The sequence below is a fragment of the Hemiscyllium ocellatum genome, chromosome 32, assembly GCF_020745735.1.
Source record: "Hemiscyllium ocellatum isolate sHemOce1 chromosome 32, sHemOce1.pat.X.cur, whole genome shotgun sequence".
NCBI lineage: Eukaryota > Metazoa > Chordata > Chondrichthyes > Orectolobiformes > Hemiscylliidae > Hemiscyllium > Hemiscyllium ocellatum.
The window spans coordinates 49,154,296-49,179,024 of NC_083432.1; the positions used below are offsets into that span (position 1 = coordinate 49,154,296).

General features: G+C 41.3%; 1 protein-coding gene across 4 annotated transcripts in view; it reads left to right on the top strand.

Moving 5' to 3' along the window:
* aclya (ATP citrate lyase a) overlaps nucleotides 1–24,729 on the top strand; it is a 78,647-nt gene that overhangs the window by 19,035 nt on the left and 34,883 nt on the right. For all 4 annotated transcript variants that reach the window (XM_060848947.1, XM_060848949.1, XM_060848950.1 and 1 more), the window contains exons 3-12: nucleotides 1,482–1,604; nucleotides 4,326–4,388; nucleotides 8,460–8,650; nucleotides 10,011–10,090; nucleotides 10,808–10,938; nucleotides 13,675–13,793; nucleotides 14,282–14,418; nucleotides 15,934–15,995; nucleotides 19,972–20,089; nucleotides 21,593–21,747. In XM_060848947.1, coding sequence (XP_060704930.1) covers nucleotides 1,482–1,604; nucleotides 4,326–4,388; nucleotides 8,460–8,650; nucleotides 10,011–10,090; nucleotides 10,808–10,938; nucleotides 13,675–13,793; nucleotides 14,282–14,418; nucleotides 15,934–15,995; nucleotides 19,972–20,089; nucleotides 21,593–21,747 — 1,179 coding nt within the window. The remainder of the gene's footprint in view (nucleotides 1–1,481; nucleotides 1,605–4,325; nucleotides 4,389–8,459; nucleotides 8,651–10,010; nucleotides 10,091–10,807; nucleotides 10,939–13,674; nucleotides 13,794–14,281; nucleotides 14,419–15,933; nucleotides 15,996–19,971; nucleotides 20,090–21,592; nucleotides 21,748–24,729) is intronic.

Below are 24,729 nucleotides of genomic sequence, written 5' to 3' on the forward strand. Positions count from 1 at the left end.
GCAGCCGGACAGCATGCTCTCAGTGGTACCTCTGCACAAGTTGGTGAGGATCCTTATGGACATGCCAAACATTCTGAGCCATCTGAGGAAGAAGAGGCGTTGATATGCCTTACTGACCACAAGGGATTGTTGGTTATTGTCGCTCCTAGGAAGTTGACTCTCTCCACCTCCGCTCCGCTCCCTTGATGTAGATGGGTGTGTGTTCTCATCCTTTCTTTCTGAAGTCGATCAGTTCTTTAGTCTTGCTGACGTTGAGAGAGAAGTTGCTCCCATTGCACCACATCACCAAGCGCTCTATCTCCTTCCTGTATTTTGACTTATCACTGTAGTGTAGAGTACAGTAGATTAGATTTGTCATTTCTACCATATACAACTGTTTGATATCCGTCCCACTACAGTGATGTCATCAGCAAACTTGTGGATGGTGTTCAGTCGGAATTTGGCAAATGAGTCATGGGTGTACAGGGAGTCCAGTAGGGGACTGAGTATGCATCCTTAGGGTACTCCTGTGCTGGGTGTTATTGTGGAAGAGGTACAGTTCCCTGCCTTCACTGATTGCGTTCTGTGGGTCAGGAAGCTGAAGATCCAGTTGCAGAGGGCAGAGCCGAGACATAGGTTCTGATTCCCAGCCGAGTTCTGCGATTACTGTGGAGGGGATGATGATGCTGAAAGCAGAGCTGTAGTTGATGATCAGGAGTCTGATGTAGGTGTCCTTGTTATACAGATGTTCCAGGGTTGAGTGCAGGGCTATGGACGTGGCATCCACTGTGGACCTGTTAAGTCAGTAGGAAATTGTAGGGATTGAGGCGGGCTGGAAGACCAGTTGATGTGGACAATGATCAGCCTTTCAAAGCACTTAATGATGGAGGTCAGAACCACTGGGCAGTAGTCATTAGGGCACATTGCACGTGCTTTCTTAGGTACAGGGATGATGGTGTCCTTCATGGAGCAGTTGGGGACTTTGGCTTGTAGGAGGGAGAGGTTGAAGGTGTCAGTGAATGCCTCCACCAGTTTGAAATTGCCTGTCCCCAGATGCCCTTGAACTGAGTTTCTGCTGGGCTATTAGAGGGCAGTTGAAAATCAACCACATTGTGTGGAGTCTCATGTAGGTCAGACCAGGTGAAGATGGCAGATTTCCGCCTTTGAAGGACATTAGTGAGCCACATGGGCTTCTCTGGCAATCATCAATGGATTCCTGGTCATCTGTAGATTCTCAATTCAGAGGCTGATTCTGACCTCCAACAGTAACGATGTGTCGACAAGATGACCATGATTGCATTAAATAACTGTGCAGGCTTGATGGGTTGAATGGCCTGTTCCTGTGTTACTAAGTACAAATTCTGATTTTAAAAGAATCCTTTTAACCTTGAAGTTTCTTTCCCTTGAAAGAAGGGTTATTTCTGTTCTTTTGAATATAATTTCTTGGCTGTTTTGATTTCATTGCATTAACCTTTCATGTTTTGTTTTCTCTTGCTGTTTAGCGTTTGGTGGTGAAGCCAGACCAACTGATTAAACGTCGTGGGAAACTGGGCTTGATTGGAGTTAACCTGGATTTGAACGGGGTAAAGGAATGGTTAAAGCCGCGTTTGGGATTGGAAGCAATGGTGAGTGATGTAACTCTGGTATGGTGTGCGAAAATGAAGCGGTGCATGAATGACTCTTCCAAGTGGAGAAACATCCTGTCAACATTTTTCTCTGTCAAGCCCATTTAAGAATCCTGTATGTTTCAATGAGATCACTTCTCATTCTTCTAAACTCCAATATATTGAGTCCCAACTCGTTTAGCCTTTACTCTCGATCAATCTCTCTCTACAATGGATCATCCTAGCCTTCCTGATTTATGGCTGCACCTGTGTGCTACCTTTGTGGTTCATGCACAGATGTCCCCCAAGTCCCCTTTGTGTTGCAGCGTTTCTCCATTTTAAGTAATACTTTTTTGTTCTTTTGTTATCCTTTCCGAAATGAGCAGCATGACTGCAGTGAAAAGTGCGTTGCTTGACAAATCCCACTTTGAGATTTGACTTTTCTATTACTGTGACGGTGCTGATGATTCAGTACGATGATTCATCTTCTCTGATAGCTAGATTGCTGCAGCAGACTGGCAGCAAGGATATCTGCCAGGTGGGGTAATCATGTCCTTGTTGAGGGTCGGACTGACACATCCTTCAACTGGAGAAATCTTGAATGTTCTCCTGCTGCAGGTTGCAGCACTTCACTGATTCCGCTTCAAGCAGATGGGTTACTTAAATCCACGAATTCTTCTAGTGTTGAAAACTTAAGATTCCTCAAGGGCAATTAAGGATCAGCTTTACATGCTGTCCCAGCCAGTAAATCCCCTTATGAGTAAAAACATTAAATATATTGGGAAGCTGCATCCTTTTCTACCTTGTGGTTCCAATCCTACATCTGTTGTAGCCAGTATGGATGCAAAATTAAAGGTGCATTCTTCATTGGCTATCTTGTAATACATAGTGCAGCAATTCAAACAAAATGATTATACCATGTTAATCTCGCATTCCAGACTCAGCACAAACAAAGCACACCGTTAACTTCGTTCGCATGTATACTTGGTAAGGTATTGAAAAGGCTGACTGAAGCCTTTGGTAAGTTTCAAGCCTGGCTTTGGAAGCTGTCACTGCTCTGCAGACTTTGAGACTGGAATGTGAAAGCAAAGTGAAAGTTCAACTTCACAACACGTTTCTTGTAGACAGCTTGCCGTTTGGTGAGCTGTCCTGGAGCAGCCCTTCCTCGCCAATACAATCACAGCTGTCTGTTAAATGTCAGATTGAGGGGACAATCCATTAGGGAGTGTAAGGAAATTCACTGCTTCAAACATTCAGTGGTAATGAAGTTGTCTGCTTCTATTTTGTCTGATGTATTTGACATATGAAATGTAATTTACGAAAATGTCAACCACAGCAGCAGCTTCCAAATATATTCAATTATCTTGCTCAGGTCTAAACATAGAAAAAAGGTTCTACGTCTGGCTCGCTTATTAGTTGCAGTATATAAAATCAACATATTGGAAAAGCTATATGATCCCATGACAGCAGGTATTATTGACTTAGCCACTGCATTTCTCCATCAACCTGCACATGTATGGCACAGAGCTGGTGTAACTAAATGGGGTAATACATAAAGTTAACATCAGAGGAATGGGTCATGCGGGTAGCGAAAGCTAGTTAAACTCAAAGTACGTTAAATGTGACAGGGTGTATGGCCACAGATTTGCTGTTGCAAAGGTAAAAAATTTAGGATAGACATTTGCAAAATGTTTCCTCCAGATGATGAGCAGCAGCCAAAGGGGACCAAAGTGGTGTTGAGAGCTGTTGTATTGTGAGCAGCAGTATTTGCTGCATTGTACAACAAATTCATAGGTTTAGACATATATCCTTACTAAGATTTTTAACTATGAGAAAGTGAGGACTGCAGATGCTGGAGATCAGAGTCAAGAGTGCAGTCTAGATAAGCACAGGTCAGGCAGCATCCGACGAGCAGGAGAATTGACGTTTCAAGCACAAGACCTTCGTCTGGTATGAGGCCTCATTCCTGGCGAAGGGCTTATGCCTGAAACGTTAATTCCTCTGCTTGTTGGATGCTGCCTGTCCTGTGCTTTTCAAGCACCACATTCTTGACTAAGATTATTTTAAGAGTAGTTTCAATGAATATCTATGCTCCACATGATCTTGAAGAGTTAGCAAAAATGATTAGATTTTCCCAAATAAAAATCAAAACTCTTGGAAATGTGCAGCAGATCTGCCAGAAAGTAAGGGGTGTTCTCCTTTCAAATGAAATGCTGCAAAGTCTGAGGGTGGAGTCTGTCTTTTTTCTAATCCTGTCTTTTTTTTTCTTAGTGGTCTAAATGGTGAGCGAGTGCTGTTCCTGTGACAGGTTTGCTAAGGCATAAATAATAAGTGATTCTTACAGGCTGCTGTGTGGACTATGGCTGAATCTGCTTGGCTGAGACACAGGGTTACCTGATCCTTAGCTGCTTTGTCACCCAACTCTGGGAAGTGCTACTTCATTGCTGTAATACAACTTTAAATGATGAGCCCTCTTGTAGTTGAAGTAGTGCAGTAGAAGAGAATTTGCCTGTAGAGTTCCCTGGTTTAACATGTGCAATAATATTGCCATAGCATTCAGCATCTCATTAATATTTGTAGAATCTTTCTCATTCCCAAATGTTGGTCTAATTAAATGACCGTTAATGCATATAAAGCGTTTCTGAACAATAGGTGATGTTTATTTGTTTATAAATGTTTGTTCCAGGCAGAAAGCAATAGGTTTTTGATGTTTCCTCATGGAGTTATTTTTAATTTAACCAGGTTGGACGGGCAAAAGGTGTACTGAAGCATTTTCTGATTGAGCCATTTGTACCTCATCAGCAGGTTGGTCAAACTACAGATTTTAAACTAAAGAAATTTGCCTCTGGTTTTTTGATTAATATTAAGAATTATGGAGTATACTCACTGCTGCAGGATTAATTTCTATTGTATATTCCTTAATTTGTACATGGATAGAGTTAAACAAAAATATTCCTAATCTAGATTCTCAATTCTGATTCTCAGTTCTGTTCACAGTTCATTAGTTCTTGTTTCATTTTAAACTTCTGACAGTCTCGATGGGGCAAAGCTTAGGATCCTGAGGAAGGAGCTGTCAGGAGCTCTGAATATGAATGATGGTTAACACAGCATCAGGGCAAAATTCTCCTATTAGATTTGCAGATGCACTTTAGTGGTATCTGACTGGAATTGAGATTAGGCATTCTCATATTTCTCAATTCATTCTAAGGCATACAAAGCTGAAAGGAAAAGTGAAAGGCAGAATAGTGTTAAAAAGTAATAAGTTTTGGTATTCAGAGGAATTTGGCTGTCCACGTATGAAAGGCAATTAACATGTTAGTGTGGTCAGCAATTGGGAAGACAAACTAATCTTGAGGCATTTGAAATAAGGAAGTGTAAAGAAGCTGCAATTGTCCAGAGCTGTCTTTAGATTGCATCTAAAGTAACCTGTACAATTTTGGTTTCCTCAGCGAAGGAAGTGTGTGCTTTTCTTGAAGGATGAGAGTGCTGGGATGGGCAAAGGAAAGGTACAGGGTTGCAATGAAGACTAATGTTAATTCCAAGCGAGAGGGCTGTCTTGTGAGGAGGGCTTAAGTGGAGTGTGCCAGTATTTTCTGCACTTTAGACAAATGCATTGTTTCCATGAGAACAATGAAAATTCTCAGAGGGCTTAACAGATGCTGACACGGTTTGTTTTTCCTGATGGCTGGGTCTAGAGCTAGGAGTTCAGTCTTGGGATAAGGGATTGGTCTTTGCCATGAGCATGCATCAGAGCCTTGAAGTTCTGTAGATGTTTTTAACTTTTAATTCCAAGATATCTTTAAAAAGAAGGTTGATGCAGCCAAAATGGCTGCAGATTTAAATGAAGTGGCTGTTTGGAGAGAAACCCACAGATTGCCACACCTGTAGATCCAGGAGGAACTTCAAACAACAGCCCTTCAAAGGAGATTGGTGATTGTGGGGTGAAGAGAGGCATATCGAAACTGACTGGATTCTGTTCTGTAATGACAGCTGATGGCCCTCTGCTCAACAGCCATTTATCCCCCTGCAGATTATGTCCCAAACTGCCGATGTGTTTTTATACAATGATAGGACTTAAAAAGCCAGTTTCAAGTTTAATGGAATATGTTAGTAGAATGGAATGCTCCCGTATGTTCCAGTCTGGTGTCAGCTTGCTGTGAAGATCACAGTTGAAGAGTCATCTAGACTGAATGTGAGCTTGCTCGCTCTCCATGGATGCAGTCTGACCCGCTGAGATCTGCAGCATTTTTTTGTTTTCAGTGTCCCCCACTTAATCCTGTTACAAACAAATATTTCTAGCACTAGTGACAGGGGGTAAGTTAGACAAAAGGAGAATAAGAATTCAATTATGATTGAAACGAATCAGAACAGAATCTGTCAGTCTGCAAAATGAGGGATTGTGAAACTGTTCAAGTAACATCAGCGCTACTGGTAACCACCACGACAACAATTGTAACTTTCAATTATCTGCTGATCAGAAACAATTCAGAAAATGATTTTTAAATTTTTTTTCCAAATTGCTTATTTTGGACTTGCCTGTCATTTCCAATTTGTGTGCACATGTTACATTTTTATTCCTTGCGTTTGTGAATTAGCAAATTCATACTTTAACCACACACCATCCTGTTCCCTGTCCAATATCCCTGTCTCCAGCTAGCTGCATTGCTCCAGCAAAGTTTTTAGCACAAGCTGGGAGAACAGCATCTCCTTTTCTGTTTAGGAACTCTACAGCTTTCTACGTTCAATTTCCAGTTCAATAACTTCAGGGCTTGAGGCACCTTCTCCCATGTCCTTACCCCAATCCCCATACACCAGGCCTTGTCATCACATGGTCTGCTGTTACACTCTACCCAGTAACATGTAATGGTCTGCGATTACACTCTACCCATTGTTAGCCAGTAAATGTCTCCATTAGTAGCCATCCATTCTCCTCAACTGACTGTTATCCATTCCTTTGTCCAACTGTGTTCTCTCTTCAGGCTGTACCTCCGCCTATTGTTTACTCCTTACCCCCTTCCACCTCCCTATCTTCTGCATAAAAAAGATGACTTTTCCTAGCTACCATCAGTTCTGAAAGAAGGATCACTGGGCCCAAAACATTTGGGCGGCACGGTGGCACAGTGGTTAGCACTGCTGCCTCACAGCACCAGGGACCTGGGTTCAATTCCCGCCTCAGGTGACTGACTGTGTGGAGTTTGCACGTTCTCCCCGTGTCTGCGTGGGTTTCCTCCGGGTGCTCCGGTTTCCTCCCACAGTCCAAAGATGTGCGGGTCAGGTGAATTGGCCATGCTAAATTGCCCATAGTGTTAGGTAAGGGGTATATGATGGGGTATGGGTGGGTTGCGCTTCGGCGGGTCGGTGTGGACTTGTTGGGCCGAAGGGCCTGTTTCCACACTGTAAGTAATCTAATTAACTCTAATTTCTCTCCAAAGATGCTGACAGACCTGAGCTTTTCCAGCAATTTGTGTTTTTGTTTCTGGTTTGCAGCATCCGTAATTCTTTCACTTTTTTTTAATTTACTATTTGTTAACTTGAGCCTGGTTAAACTGACTTTTTAAAGCACATGTTTAATTGGGTCTGGGAGTGAGACATCCACAAGAGGCAGTCAATTTTTAAATTAAAATTAGTTGCAATCAACTGAAGGGGTCAGTGAATAAAGACAAGGGAGCGGCTGGTTCATGTCTCCACTTAAGAGACAAGGTGAAACTTTTTCACTTGAGAGTTCTGAATCAAGGAATTGAATGCTTGATGATTGAGTATAGTGAAAGTTGGGATTAATTTACTTTTTAGGAAGCCAGATAATCAGAGTTGGGGTTGGTTACTTGAAAATGGAGTGGCGCGAAAGTTCAGCCATAATGCTATTTAGTAGCAAAACTGGTTTGAGTTGTAGGGCCTTATATTCTTCCGCTTCCAAGATTTTCTAAGGTGAAGGTCGCAATTCCAAATGGTGCAATGAGCTGATCTTTGGAGTGGTGAGCTCTGAGGCAGCAATGGCCATTACTTCTGCAGTTCTCAATAAGTTCTTAACAATTTTCAATCCTCAAAATGGGCTCATTTTTGGAAAAAGGTTGGGAAGCATGAAAATGCAGGAATTTTGCTTTTCGCATCAGTCCTTCGGTGGCCCAGTCTCATCACTTCATGTTTCCATCCCCCTTCCCATAGTACTTCCTTAGGAAAGGAAGATTCCATGGCTATAAACTGCTCTGTGACTCAGCAAGTTTTTAAATATGTATTCCCAACTGGCTTCTAAATAACATTACAGGAGACATTTTGTTGCACAGAAGCTGGCTACAGTGTGTGTTTTTTTGTAATGGCTGCTTAAGTTTTTAAAACGTTGCTTGTAAAGAGGAGAGTTGAAGGTGTTGGGTAGCATCTTGTGGAGATGTCCCTTGTGAAGAAAAAGCACTGGTACAAACTGGATGGGTAAGTGACCACAGAATTTTAAGAAGGGAAGTGGGTCAGTCAGTTCGAGTCTGTCCTGTTAATCGATTACAGCATGACTGATCTACACCTCCAGGTTCCTGCCTTGTATTTGTATCCATTTATAACTTTGCCTAACAAAAATCTGTAAGTCTGGTCTTAACCACCAAGTGACCCTGTGGCATCTGCAAATTTAAGGGAGTGTCCCAGTTTTCTGCCTGCGTTTGTATACAAAGTTTATTAGATATCACCCTTGAATGATAGAACCTTAGATTTAAGATTGGGTCTCTGTGTTCCTGATTTGTCACTAGAGAGAGAAGTTTCTCATTATTGACTCCTTTTAACATTTTAAGTATCTTGGTCAGGGTATCCCTTTATCTTATAACCGTGAGGAATTCAAGACAAAATTATGTTGCTTTTTTGTGAGTTGTTAACATTTTTGTGGTTCTTGCTCAGGATGAAGAATTCTACGTCTGCATTTATGCTGCTCGGGAAGGTGACATTGTCCTGTTCCATCACGAGGGTGGGGTGGATGTTGGTGATGTTGACTCGAAAGCCCACAGATTCATGGTGGAAGTTGACGGAAATCTGTCTGAGCAGGATGTTATTACGCATTTGCTCCAGCATGTGCCTGAAAACAGGAAAAGGTAACTTTAAACAAAGTTCTTTTTCTGTTGCATTGTTGGCTGTTTGCCACCTATGCTGCTGCTAGATTTTCTGTTGGATGCCTCTATTTAAATGTGGATGGGTAGTTTACAGCTTCAGTTGTTAGCTTTTACTGGTCCCATCTCTGGTGATACGGCATTGCAATTGATTACAGTGCTGGGTCACTACTGATTCAGAGATTGCGTATAATGTACAGATTATAAACAGGAATCTGATCCTCTTTTGGATAAGATGATAGGTATCTGATTGTGGCCTCAACTCCCCTTTCTTGTGTACTTCTGATACCCATAGATTTGAGTCATGTAGAAAAAGTAGTCCTTTCAGTGCATTGAACCTGTTCTGCCATTCGTCTAGGTCATGGTAGATCCACCTTGTTACCATTTTCCCATGCTAGCTCCCTATCTCAATGTCATTAGCCTGCTGAAATCTAGCAACTCCTGTCTTGAACCTGTTCAGTGAGTGAGTTTTCACAGCTCTTCTGGACAAAGAAATTCAAAATTTGTGACTTAGTGAAGAAATTTTTCATCTCCAGCTCGAGTGACCTATCCGTTAATTCAGGACCAGAGGGACAATAGTTGGCCATTCATCCGTAGGGATTTTGCAATGCTCTTTAGCTTGCTACACTCCAATACTGACCAGTTCGGCACTACTTTGGTTGTGAAGCATCGAGGGGCATCTCGAGGTTTATACAACATGACACATGCTAGGGGTATGGGTGGGTTGCGCTTCGGTGGGTCGGTGTGGACTTGTTGGGCCGAAGGGCCTGTTTCCACACTGTAAGTAATCTAATAAATGTAAGTTCTTAATCCTATTTTTCCTCTCCTGAATGTTCTGCTACAGGTTACATGTGAATACCTCTGAGGGCAGTGCCAGGCAGATTGTTATTCCAAAGGGTAAAATAGCTTTCCAATGCACTCCTTCTGTTTGCAGTTACTGGCTGCTGCTTAGACACATCTCGATGGTTCAAGGAACACATTAGCCCCTCTTTACTGAGTGGTCTCTCAAGGGGGGAAATAGTGCTGAATATTTTAATATAAACTTCAGACCAAAAGGAAAGTTTCATTTGGTGAATTAATTATGGCCCAGAGTACAATATATAACCAAAACATTTAAAGAAAAATGGTTGAGAAAGTGGCAGACAGGAGCTGCCTCAGCTGCAGTAAATCTTCATATTGAATGTGCACAGCCACTACTTTGTCCATTTCAGAGCCATTTGAACTAAACTATTAGAAACAAGAGTAAGCCAGTCAATTCCTCAAACCTGTGCTATCTTTCACCTCATTTTGATCCGTGAAATGGTCTATTTTGTCATTTTAACTTTTGGTTTTCTTGTCTTTTCAGCACTTTGGCCTCTTTTATTGTTGGACTCTTCAAACTGTATGAAGAACTGTACTTCACCTACCTCGAGATTAATCCATTAGGTAAAAATGAAATTTGGTGACCAATATCCATAGGATGTTTTTAAGCCAAGTTGATTAAAATAAACAGCAACTTGTAAAGGAGAACCTGTTAGTGTTAGCTGCTAGTCCTGCCATAATTTTATTTTCATAACGGACCCAGTGCATTTCATGTTTCCAGATTAGCCTCTTAAGTTGAGGCCTTAAAATTCTGGTGTCTTCAGCATTGGACTAGAATATGACTTGGGCTCTGCGTAAAAGTTAATAGCATGCACATCAGAACTTGCATCATATGGCTGGAAGCCACATCCTGAGCAATAGTTTGGGGTTTCTCAGAGCAAAAATGGACAAAATTGTATGAAGTAACATCTCAAAGTATGAGTAAAATCTTGAACCGAAAATTGGAATTTTTTTCACGAGCTATAAGGGTGTCGTCGGGGTCTCATGCTGTCTCCTGTTATCCTTTTATTAGTTAGATTAACCTACTGCATGCCTTTTCAGTTGCAAGTTTTAATTCTAATTCCTTGCATATCTGTACTTCTGACTGTCAAAAATCTAGGATTCCTTAAATACAGGTTATGGAGTGAAGATGAATACTTTTGCAAAAATAATGCGAAGTTCTCAAAACCAAACTGCATAGAACAGACTTTTACAATAGCGCTGTGTTGGATCCAGTGTTGGTTTCTGGTATTTTCAGTGATTATTTATTGCATACCCTTTTACCCTCTCGATTCTCTGCAGTTGTTACTGGCTCTGGAGTATTTGTCCTTGATATGGCAGCAAAGATAGATGCCACAGCAGATTACATCTGCAAGAGTAAATGGGGAGATGTGGAATTCCCACCACCATTTGGGAGAGAAGCTTATCCTGAGGTAAGTAGTGCTGTATGATGACACATTTTGTGTTCTTTTCCAAATCGATTACCACCTTTGGCTAGGCATCAAGGTTGTAGGACTAAATGTGTCCTCCTTTTAAATGTCTTCCTGTTTTTCTTTCTTAGGGATTATTTTCCTCCTCTGCAAATTTTGAATCCATTGTCTCATACAGACATGGAAAGCTGTTCAACTCCACCCAGTTCATACATCCTGAAAGATCCATCTGTTTGTTAAATGATGATCAGACTTTGCTTACAATGTTACAGCCAGAGGTTGATTCCAGACATTAATAGCGTGCTCACGTTAAGCTTAAAATAGGATTTAACTATATTTGAATCGAAGTCTAATCTTGTCTGTTTAGTTTTGTTAGTTTTAGTAATGGGAACCTTAGATTATGGTCCTCCTAATTATGCTCACAGCAACAAATTACTTTAAGTGGCTCTAAAACTTAAGTGTATCAATATAAAATCAAACAAACTCCTTTAGCTCCTCTTGGGGAATATTGCTGTGGGCTTCACAGCACAGGTGTCTCAAGTCTGTTCCAACAAACTGGTGCCTATGTACACCCATATGAATGTGGCAATTGTATGATGGTCTTCAAGTAATTTAGTCATAAGTCAAATAAACAAACATCAAATGCAATTTCCGACTCTTCCTCTTGTTAACCAGACTACCAGGTCTGCTCAGCCACATGTTCTTGATAAGGATCAAGTGGTGAGATAGCATTTGCAATCCGATGTCACAACAGCTATTGCTCAAGTGTGCTGCTTTAATGTTATAGATTTAAGGTAATGCAGATTAGCATTTTTGTCTTGCATCCAAGCCTTGAGAGGTGCTGTCAAGTTATTTATAAAAGCTACAAAGAGCAAAGGCCTAAAAACAGATCTCCGCGGGACACCACTGGTCACCTGGCTTCAGGCAGGATACTTTCCATCCACTACCACTTGTCTTCTTTCGGCCAACCAATTCTGTATCCAGAGAGCCAAATTTCCCTGTATCCCATACTTCCTAACTTTCTGAATGAGCTGACCATGGGGAACCTTATACAATGCCTTATTGAAATCCACATACATCACATCCACTGCTTGACTTTCTTCAACTTATCTCGTCATATCCTCAAAGAACACAATAAGGCTTGTGAGGCATGACCATGCCACCGTACAAAGCCACGCTATGAAAGCCATGCTGACTTTGTTTAGTGTTAATTTTTTTTTGCCCGCCAGCTTATTGAGTATGAACTGATACAGCACAGTGAGGCAATGAGATGCCATGTATCCTTAACCAATAAAATGAATGAATGAGAAATAAAGTGGAGTAGGAGGAAGGAGAGTGAAGTAGAGCACAATAATTCAGTGCAGTTCAGGGAAGGAAAGTAAAGTGACTTGGGAGAAGTAAAATAACAAACATTTTTGAAATCTCATCAAGCAGTTAGCAAATTGAAAAGACCAGTCTCTATGTTTTTAATTGTGGTCCAGAAAGGTTATTGACACTTAGTGTGTCAGTGGAATTGCTCTGTTCGTTGAGTCTTGATATTCTGTGGCAAGTTTCAAGATAGTTAATGTGCAAGTGTACGTGTTCCACAGAGTTTGTGAAGGAGTTGAGGTTGAAATTCTGTTTTTAAAAAACTAATGATGGAATGGGGCAAATGTGCCACCAAATTGTGGGGATTGAAATTTAGTATTTCTTCATGACAAGTTGCTAGCTGTTTAGCGCATCAATACCTGTGCATCAGGTACCATTATTAGTTCTGATGTATCTGGCCCAGCCATGTTGCATTTGTCTTCTGTATCTGTTGTTGTGAAGACTTCAATGGACTAATTGATGCGATGATCCTGTTGTTTCATTTGATAAACTGAGGGGAGGAACATCGAAAATGTAGAAACCTCAGGAAGGGCATACTGGCACTGGAGCATGTCCAGCGGAGATTCACACGGATGATCCCTGGAATGGTAGGTCTAACATATGAGGAACGGCTGAGGATCCTGGGATTGTATTCATTGGAGTTTAGAAGATTGAGGGGAGATTTAATAGAAACGTACAAGATAATACATGGCTTGGAAAGGGTAGACGCTAGGAAATTGTTTCCATTAGGCGAGACTAGGACCCGTGGGCACAGCCTTAAAATTAGAGGGGGTCAATTCAGAACAGAAATGCGGAGACATTTCTTCAGCCAGAGAGTGGTGGGCCTGTGGAATTCATTGCCGCAGAGTGCAGTGGAGGCCAGGACGCTAAATGTCTTAAAGGCAGAGATTGATAAATTCTTGATGTAACAAGGAATTAAAGGCTACGGGGAGAATGCTGGTAAGTGGAATTGAAATGTAAGTAGATGGAGGAAGAGAGCTTCTTCAACGTTAACCAGTGAATGGTGGAGATGTTTTGAATGCTGATTGGTTCAAATGATTCTATTTTCAAGGCGTATCAATTCCTCTTATTCCTGATGAAGGGCTTATGCTCGAAACGTCGAATTCTCTATTCCTGAGATGCTGCCTGGCCTGCTGTGCTTTGACCAGCAACACATTTGCAAGTGGAATTGAAATGCCCATCAGCCATGATTGAGTCCACTCTGCCATTCAATGGGCTGAATGGCCTTCCTTCCACTCCGATGTCTAATGGTCTAAAATAGGGGCAGGCAAAGATCTTCAGACCCTTTGAGCCTGCTGTGCTATTCAGTATGATTATGGCTGATCACTGGTTAAATTATTTTAAATGCCTATAGTGTAATTACTGTTACAGGAAGCTTATATTGCCGATCTTGATGCAAAGAGTGGAGCCAGTCTGAAGCTGACTATCCTGAACCCTAAGGGTAGGATTTGGACAATGGTGGCTGGAGGAGGTGCCTCTGTTGTGTACAGGTATTGCTTACTCTTCATTAAGTCTGGGTGCAGAATTTTAAACCTTAACTTTCAAGTGCAAATCAAAATAATTTGTACCTGTTCTTGAACATTGATGTACTGAGTTCCTGTCATACACAGATTCAAGAAATGGAGCTAAATTTCGAACTTGTAACAGATCAATGAGGGGGAACAAAGAAAGCTTTGGGAAATGAGTTGGATTTTGCTTTTATTTGAACATTTTATTAACTTTGTCAAAATAAACGTTAACCAGTGAATGGTGGAGATGTTTTGAATGCTGATTGGTTCAAATGATTCTATTTTCAAGGCGTATCAATGCAGTTTATGGAAGATTAATTGTGGATTTGGGAGGGAAGAATGAGGGGGTAAAAATTGAAGGCTATTGTATTTAATTGAGAGGCCTTGAAGTAAGCGCAGACCTTCATTAATTTTTATTGTAGGCAATTTTATTTTGGCTGTAAACTGTTTTCCTGATTACCTCTTCACAGTGACACCATCTGTGATCTTGGAGGAGTGGATGAGTTGGCAAATTATGGAGAGTATTCAGGTGCACCCAGTGAGCAACAGACCTATGATTATGCAAAGACCATTTTGTCTCTCATGACCAGAGAGCAACATCCAGAAGGTGAGAACACAAAGGTTTGGAGCAGTCTTGAAATTGAGCTCATTAAGGAACATTTAAGGAGAGTTCATTTCTAGTCACTTCGCTTTCCTGCTTCCAGTCACTACATTGTATATATTAAATTTCCAGTGATTCCCTGACCCATATATCTGATTCTCTCCCTCATGTATTAAAACACAAATATCTTCTGGAAAATAATCATTTTCTCCATATGCTGACGGCAAGCAACTCTTCATCTTCTGGATTGATCCTCAGTTAAAAATCTCACCATCAGGTTTATTTGGTAGTAGAGTAGTAGCTTTCGGAGCCCTGCTTCTCCTTCCGGTAGCTAGTGGGGCAGGATCAAAGGACACAGAATTTATAGCACAAGATAGTGTTGTGCAACTGGTACGATACATTGAACAAACCTAGATTGCTGTTAGGTCTCTCCTCTTTTAGAATGTTTGTTCAATATATCATACCAGTTGCATGATGATATCATCTTGTGCTATAAATTCTGTCTTATGATCCTGCCCCATTAGCTACCTGACGCCTGAAAAGGCGAGCAGCTAGTACTTCCCAATAAACCTGTTGGACTATGACCTGGTGTTGTGATTTTAACTTTGTCCACCCCAGTCCTACTCTGGCACCTCCTTGTCATTGACCCGCAGAACATTGCTGCTCTCTGTGGAATGATCAAAAATTGCCCAGAGCTGTCCCCTTGCTCCTAAAGCACTGATGTAGCTCTGGCCTCTGTTCTGCCAATATTTTCTGCCTTTACCAAATTGTATAAAATTCATTTTGATTGTCATCTTCCTCCCAAATCTTGGACTACTTTCACTTTTTTGCGCTTTGCAAATATCCGCTGGCTTTATGCAACACTGTGCAAATTTTAGTAATCTCTCTTAAGCTTTCTTTAACTGCTGCTACAACAGGTGTCACTGATTTATTTTCATAATCGATTCACACTCATGAAATGGAGGCGTTGACTTCAGTCCTGAGGCTACTACTTAGGTCTGAGCTGAGAACATCCTTCACCTAAAGTGTTGTAAATATCTGGAATTCTTAACCCTAGAGGGTGTAGAAATTCCATTGTTGAATATATTTAAGGTTCAGCTAGATTTTTGATCTCTCGGGCATTTGGAGAGCAGGTGGGCAAGATCAGGCATCATGGCATTGAATGGCGGCCCTGGTTTGATTAGTATTTTCTACTGCTGCTCCTATCTTTATGCTTGGGGTCATCCTTGGTGCTTCGACTATTGGTATATTCCTCCAGGTCTTTCTGTCAGTCTTTTTGTTTCCTTGACTTCATTTGCTGCACGCCAAAGTTCTGAAACTGTTTATCTTTTGTTTTTAAAAAACATTCTCTGGCTTTTTACCTCTCTTTCCTCCACTCCTCCATTTGCTGATGTCTATTGGTTGTGCTGCAAATACTCAAACATTTTGATTCCAGGAACAATATAAGATACTATAGGTAGCTATTTACTGTTTGTGCTAACTCTTCAACTTGCCTGAGTAAACTTGTTCTATTCTATTCAGGAAAAATTCTCATTATTGGAGGTAGCATCGCTAATTTCACAAATGTAGCAGCAACATTTAAGGTAATGCATTGTTCCTCAGAATATTTGAATCTATATTAAACTGCATTTTTCTGTCTGTGCATTCCAATTTGGCGAGTGAGTTGATTTACTGGGTGGAGCCTGGTATCAGTGGAGGATTAGCGTACATGTCACAGGTATGTCTGGTGTGCGTAATGAGGAGACTTTAATTACCTTAGTTAAAAATCTCTCAACACCAGGTTATAGTCCAACAGGTTCAATTGGAAGCACACTAGCTTTCGGAGCATCGCTCCTTCATCAGGTGGTCCTAACACACAGAATTTATAGCAAAAATTTACAGTGTGATGTAACTGAAATTATATTCTGTTAAGCCTTTCATCTGTTAGAATACCATGATAGTTTCACTTCTTTCATGTGTAAATCACAAATCTTTTTTTAAAAAGTTGGATTCTCAGGTTAGTTGTTAACTGGTGATAGCTATACAATATGTTGAAGGTGTTAGCCCCCTGTGTTCTGTCTATGACCTGATGTTTAGATTATTCTAATCTAAAAAGTGAGATAACGGAGTTTTACATGAATTCATGCAGTTTTTGAGCAAAGTACAATGTAACCCTGCAAGTACAAATTCACCCCACACAATATATGTGTGGGGTGAATGTGTGTGTGTGTGTGTGTGTGTGTGTGTCTGTCTGGGTTGGGGGTTGAGAGTGAGAGAAAGTGTGTAGTGAGTGCAGAGTGTCTGAAGTCTGTACGGCTGTGTGTGTGTGTGTGTGTGTGTGTGTGGTCACCTGTAGTGTGACATGAATCCAAGGTCTCGGTTGAGGCCCTCCCTCTGGGTACCGAACTTAGCTATCAGCCTCTGCTCGGCCACTTTTCACTGCTGCCTGTCCCGAAGTCCGCCTTGGAGATGGTCACCCAAAGGTCCGAGGTCAAATGTCCTGGACCACTGAAGTGTTCCCCAACTGGGAAGGAACACTCCTGTCTGTTGATTGTTGTGCAGTGCCCATTCATCCGTTGTCGTAGCCTTTGCTCGGTTTCCTCAATGTACCATGCCTCCGGGGATCCTTGCCTGCAATGTACAAGGTAGACAACGTTGGCTGAGTTATACTTATAGGGAGGGCCTCAACCGGGACCTTGGGTTCATGTCACATTACAGGTGACCACCATTGCACTATACACACACTTACACGGGGACACACATACACAGACGTGCACACAGACAACCCCACACTCTCTCACATGCACCCCCTCACAGACTTCAGACACTGCACATGTGCGCACGCATGCACACACTCTCACACCCCCCCCCCCCACCCCGCCCCAACCCAGGCAAAGACCCACATGCACACATTGTGTGGGGTGAATTTGTACTTGCAGGGTTACATTGCACTTTGCTCAAACTGCATGAATTCATGTAAAACTCCGTTATCTCACTTTTTAGATTAGAATCATCTAAACATCAGGTCATAGACAGAACACAGGGGGCTAACACCTTCAACATGTTGTCTAGCTATCACCATTGTTAACAGCTAACCTGAAAATGCAACCTTTTTTAAAAAAAAAGGTTTTGTGATTACATATGAAAGAAGTGAAACTGTTATGGTATTCTAACAGATGAAAGGCTTAACAGACAATCAGTTTTTCAATGTATAATTTCAGTTACATCACACTAAACTTTTGCTATAAATTCTGTGTTAGGATTGAGCCCTCCACAATCACCTGATGAAGGAGCGACGCTCCGAAAACTAGTGTGCTTCCAATTAAACCTGTAGTGATTTTTAACTTTGTACACCCCAGTCCAACACCGCCATCTCCAAATCTAAATTACCTTATTTGGAGAAATTGAGGGGAACTGAGAGGAGTGAGAATAGCATTGGATTGAGATGCCATTAGAGAGGATGGGGAACAAGAAAAGGATTGGAGACAGGGAATTTGGGAAGGGATGGATGGATTGGAGGGAGTGTCATAAAAGGAACGGATGTGATATTGGAGAGAGTAATTGTCAGAATTGTTGCAGGATTAACCAAGGTACGCATCCTTTTCCTCCAGTTGAGTTCCAGCTCAACTGAGTCAGCACTGCCTTGGAGGTTACTTCAGGCATAACAGATTCAGTTGGATCGTGATTAAATAAATTTCAGTATGTCAGCCAAGGAGCTATTCCTTTCAGGAGACAGGGTTAGTGAGTCAGGGTCCATATGAAAATATGATGGGATTGGGAAATCAGGGGAAGGGATGGAGGCTATGGTATCAAAAGTGGAAGGTTGGAGATGGCATTCGAATAGTAAGAATGGTGTGGAGAGTGAACGAGACATTGGAATTGGTTAAGTATGCTTAATGTCTCTGAGAGATGAATGAGAGTGGCATGGCGAGGGTTGGAAATAGGGCAGCACGGTGGCATAGTGGTGAGCACTGCTACCTCACAGCACTAGAGACCCAGGTTCAATTCCCACCTCAGGCAGCTGTCTGTGTGGAGTTTGCGCATTCTCCCTGTGTCTGCGTCAGAGTCCTCCCGCAGTCCAAAAATGTGCAGGTTAAGTGAATTGGCCATGCTAAGTTTCCCCGTAGTGTTAGGTGAAGGGGTAAATGCAGGGGTAGGGGAATGGGTCTGGGTGGGTTGCTCTTCGGAGGGTTGGCGTGGACTTGTTGGGCCGAAGGGCCTGTTTCCACACTTGGTAATCTAATCTAATGATGAAATTGGTTGAGTTACCTAATTGGACTGCAAATATTTTGCAATTCTGATAGTTGGTAATTATTTTTGGCGTAAAGTAATTCTGTCCAGTGGTCTACTTGATTATTAATTCATATGATAATTACAGGCTTAAAGGTATCTGACTTGATTTAGTTCATCCAGAAAAGTACACTTTGCTTCATTATCATATCTTATTTATAAACGTTTTAGTTAATTTCAGGTTATTTGTTGTAACTACTCTGCACTATCCTTTTTATACTTCACACAAAACCCAATGGAATCAAATTCATTTTATTTCTTCGTATAATATCAAGTCTGGTAGACTTGACTCAGCCTTACACAGTTGCTTATTCATTCCACTCATGTTGGTGCAGCTATTAATTAATAGGCTGATGCAGTTTTGTCTGTTGGCATTCTGTCTGGTTTTTTTCCCTAGGTTACGACCCTCTTAAACTGACTTCAAGCAGTCAGAGTAAAATACATTTTGAAGGCAGTGATTAAACTAATGGATTTATACATGACGTGGGTGACTTTTATGAACAAAGAAAAATACTCTTTCAATGTGAAGGACACTGCTGAACCTTTACGAAGGATTGCTGTGTCTGCTTATGTCACTTTAAGTGGGTCTAAAATTTTCCTTGGTGAGTCAGCAGCCTGGCTCCCTGAAGGGAGGGTGGTCTGTTGCCATCCTCAGATGATCCATCTCAGACTGGTCAACATTCCTATGAATCATTGATATCCATGCTGCTTTTAAATAACCATCCTACAGGGGAGGGAGAGTAACCCAGAGTGGTCATCCTAAACCCCAGGCTAACGTCCTGGCAGATGGCAAAATTTTAATTCCGTAAAACAATCTGGAATTTTTAAAAAAAGCTAGCCTGAGGGTGATCGTGGAACCACTTTTTATTGATTTTTTTTTTAAAAGCAAAGATTATCTGTTTCATAAATATCCTTTTGGGAAAGAAATCTGTTCTTACCTGGACTGTGACTCCAACTCCACAGCAGTGTGGTTGACTCTTAACTACCATCTGGACAATTAGAGATGGGCAGTAAATGCTGGCTGAGCCAATGCCACCCGTAAACCGTGAACAAATAAAATTCTAATATTTCAACGTAAATCGCTGGAAGGATTAGACTCATTAGTCAAAATAATATGGCAGGAAACCCTGTGATCTTGGGGGCAAAAAGCTGAATATTCTTAAATTGGAGGAATCGAGGAGATCAGTAGCTAAACAGATCTTTTCTGGTAAAGCTTTCTTGATTAAATTGATTTTTGTATGAAAGATGAAACCTCTTGATGTCTGTTAATTTTCTTATTTCCAATCCTAGGGCATAGTACGTGCAATCAAGGACTACCAAACTCCGCTGCAGAATCATAATGTCTCCATTTTCGTTAGGCGAGGTGGACCCAATTATCAAGAGGGTCTCCGTGTCATGGGTGAAGTTGGTGAGGTTTGACAACTTGTCTCTTGGGATTTTTTTTTAAAACAATGTCTTTTCCCTGGGGTGAGGGATCCAGAACTGGAGGGCATAGGTTTAGGGTGAGAGGGGAAACATTTAAAAGGGACCTAAGGGGCAACTCTTTCTTGCAGAGGGTGGTGCGTGTATGGAATTTCCTGTCAGAGGAAACTGGTACAATTACAACATTTAAAAGGCATCTGGATGGTATATGAATAGGAAGGGTCTAGAGGAATAAGGGCCAGGTGCTGGCAAATGGGGCTAGATTATGTTAAGATATCTGGTTGGCAAGAGCGAGTTGGACCGAAGGGCCTGTTTCTGTGCTGCACACCTCTATGACTCTATGTAGCTAAATACTGCCAATGGTATATCTGGTAAAAAATGCAGAGCTGGCAAGCTATTAGCTATCCGTTAAACCTGTGCTGCATTCTGAACACTTGCCTTTTATCAGTCAAGGCATTGATTGTAAGAACAGGAAGGTTCTGATGGAACTGGAGTGGAGGGTGGCGTGTAGAAGAGATTTACCAGGGTCTTGCCTGGAATGGAGCAGTTTCTGTATGAGGAGAGGCTGGATAAGCTAGAGTTCTCTTTGGAGCAGAGAAAGTTGAGATGGAGGTGAATACGATTGAGGGACATGGACAGGGTGGATAGAAAGCATTGTTCCCCTTAATTTAATTATTATCGATAGAGGGCACTTGTAAGGTGAAAGGCAGTTTAGAGGGGCATTGAGGAAAATATATTTCACTCAAAGTGTAGAAGTCTGAAAAAACTGCCAGGGAAGGTGGTTGAAGCAGGTAACCGCTTAGTTTTACAAGGTACTTGAAATATCATGACATTCAAGGTTATAGGCCAAGTACTGGAAAGTGGAACTAGTTAGGTTTACGTAGTTTTGGCACAGACTTGGTGGGCTTAAGGACCTCTTCCATACTATACATGTCTTATATTAAAGTTTCAGCATGTTAGTTCATAGCTATGATTCCTTTAGCATATCTTCAAATAAACCTTGGTGACTTAACTTTGCAAAAGGTGCCTCAAGTGATGTTGCTATAGGATCCAGAAGGGATGTGAATAGGTCTCCTGTCCACTTTGAGAATAAGACCATCAACCCAGGATGGGAATACCAATCTAGAGAGAGGGGAGGTGAACTAGAAACTACAATAACAGCTTGTTTTCCTCAACCATAACACACGCATGCAACACTGAATGGGTGTATGGAGTATGCAGAGGATCCGTTTTGCCCACTAATTAAATGTGTCCACATTGGCTGTGTCACTGTTTGTTCAGTGCAGTTTATAAGATGAATGAAGGCATATTGGCTTTCTCCTCCGAAATATTGCTTTGACTTCAAAAAAGTAATGTTTTCCTATTAACTTTTATTTATACCCTTACCTGCTTCCCACTCTAGAATAATGGAGTAGTTTATTCACATGTTATAGTTTAAAGTGATCAAGTTTCAATTGTTCCAGTCCTAACCAATTACCTCTGTCTACAGGGAAGACAACTGGAATTCCAATCTATGTTTTTGGAACAGAAACCCACATGACTGCAATTGTAGGAATGGCACTGGGTCACCGAACCATTCCTGACCAGCCACCCATGGCTGCCCACACTGCCAACTTCCTGCTAAATGCCAGCGGCAGTCCGTCAGTAAGTGCAGCAGCCTAAAATAATGATGTAATTTAAATAATTGGTGTGTCTTTTTATCTGCTAGCTTTGATTTTAAAATTGATGACGATAGTGCTGTAATCAGGAGATTGCGACTGCTCATTTATTGGTATTTGTTAGTGGAGCAATGAATAAGGGATGGAGCATGAGGTCATGATGGACAAGGTTTGTATATATTTTCTAATCGACCAATTCAGATTATATTCCACACCATTGGAGCATGTTGAACCTGGCTCTCCTGGTTTCAAAGGTCGGGACTCTGCTATTGTATCAACAGAGCCCTTAGCTGAGGCTTTTATTCTCTTAAGTGCAAAAGCTTTGAGTGTAATCTAATTGATTAAGCTGTTTAAGCAATTTGATGGGGTCATAGAGAACAGGTGTGAAAATTCTGAATTGGGGAGGTATGGGGTTATACTATTTTTAGTTGATCTGAAATCTTGAAAATATACCAATCTGAAGAGTGGCCTGGCAAATTGAGTAACTCTGCTTTTAAACTAATTAGGAGAGGTGAGGAAGGATTAGTGAGAGGAACTATAGGCGAGCAAAGCAAAAGGGTTTAACAGGACAGCTATATCTTGAGTAAGACAGAAAAGGATGGTGTACATAAACATCGAAAAACAACAATAAATTGAGTTAAAGGTAGTGCTCATTTTTGTTGACTTTTAAATGCTCCTAATCCACGACCTTAACACTAATCTTTGCTACATATGTTTTTACAATTAATTTGTTGGGATCTTTTACTACTAAGTGGTAGTAGTAAAATTGGGAATAAAGCAAAATTAATAGCTCTATTTGAATGCATGTAGCATTTGGAAAGAAAAAAGTAAATGTATGCTATAAGTAGTGGTTAATGGGTGTGATCTTAGTATTTATGAGGTTACAAGGGGATCGAAGCTGGGAATTAAATAATCAAGGGTATGAGACATTTTGAAAGAGTGATGAAGTAGCTTGGGTTGTATGGCATAGAAAAAGTATGATAGCAAATGGTGATCTTTCTCTGGCCCATCTACAATCCATATAGATGGAGGTAAATAATGAGGGGAAGACAATACTGGTAGGAGTAATCAATAATCCACTAGCATTGGCTGCCCTGTAACATCGAATACATCAGGTGATAATGAGGGCATGGTAAAAAGCTGCACATTAATTCTAGATAACTTAAATCATGTAGGTTAATAAAGTCAGATCGGCAGGGGTAGCTGTGTGGAAGAGGTTATACTATATTTTGAGGCAGTTTCCTACAATAATGTAATAATTTTGGCAGAGGCAAAGACTATTAATCCATAAAGTCGGTTAATTTTCTGGAGACCCAGGTTAGGGCAGGATTGAATTTAATAAAAAAAAATCTAGAATTCAGAACCTACAATGTCCATGAAACCATTTCCTATTTTCAGAACTACCCATTTGGTTCACCAATGTCTTTTGAGAAGGCAATCTGCTGTCCTTACCCAGTCTGACCTACATGTAACTGCAGATCCACAGCAATGGGGCTGACTCTCAGCTGCCTTCTGAAAGGGCCTAGCAGGCCACTCTGTTCAAATGCAGCCAGGGGTGGGCAATAAACGCTGGCAAGCCAGCGAAACCATGTTCAATGGGTGAATTAAAAAAAAAAGTGGATCCAACCAGAAATCAGGTTATTTTGCATCCAGTGATGTGTAATGAGGTGGGATAAATAAATGACCTTGGAATAAAAGATTTCTTGAGGGACTAGTGACCGTAACATGATAGAATTTAGCATTTGGTTTGAGAAGGAATAACTTGGGTTGGAAACAACTGTGGGGAGAAAGTGAGGTCTGCAGATGCTGGAGATCAGAGCTGAAAATGTGTTGCTGGAACGAAGGGCTTATGCCCGAAACGTCGAATTTCCTGTTCCTTGGATGCTGCCTGACCTGCTGCGCTTTTCCAACTACACATTTTCAGCTTGGAAACAACTGTGCTCCACTTAACTGAGGGTATTTATAAAGGAATAAGAACAGATCTAGGTGGAGTGGACTGGGAAAGGAATTGAGCAGGAAAGATGATTTAAGGATTAATTGCAGAAGGTTATGAAAAGAATTATGGCTCACAACAAAGATCTATCCCAGTGGGGAAGTAAGATTCGAGGAAGGGGAAATTTTCAGTTTAAATTCTACTACTCTGTCCATGTCAGCGCAAGTGTGCCACTACTGGTGTTTTCTGAACCATGGAAACCCCACAGTGTGGAAACAGGCCACTTGGCCCAACACCGAGCCTCTGAAGGGTAACCCACCCAGTCCCATTACCCTACCCTTATTACTCTACATTTTTCCTGACGAATGCACCTAACCTACACATCCCTGAACACTGGGCAATTTAGCATGGCCAATTCACCTGACCTGCACATCTTTGGACTGTGGGAGCACCCGGAGGAAATCCATACAGAGAGTTGCCCGAGGGCGGAATTGAATCCGGATCCCTGGCGTTGAGGCAGCAGTGCTAACCACTGAGCCAATGTGCTGTCCACAAAAACTGGCACAAGTTTTTATTCAACTTCTCTTCCATTTTCTAGCTCCCCATTTTTATTTCCCCAATTTTATTCTCTAAGAGCCATTGTTCACTTTGGACTCTCCCTTTTGTGCTGAAAGATACTCCTGTCCATCCTACTATTTGCAAGTTTACTCATAATTTTTTTTTGTTTTGCTCATTTTTGTTGACTTTTAAATGCTCCTAATCCACTACCTTAACACTAATCTTTGCTACATATGTTTTTACAATTAATTTGTTGGGATCTTTTACTACTAAGTGGTAGTAGATGGAAAGTATTCAGCCTGGAGCTCGCTGACCAGTGATGGTCCGTAGGGCTTGGTTCTGGGATCTTTTTATAATTTTTATAAATGACTTGGATGAGAAAGTGAAAGGGTGAGTTAGTAAGTTTGCTGACGACACGAAGGTTGGTGGAGTTGTGGATAGTATGGAGGGCTGTTGTAGGTTGCTTCAGGACATTGA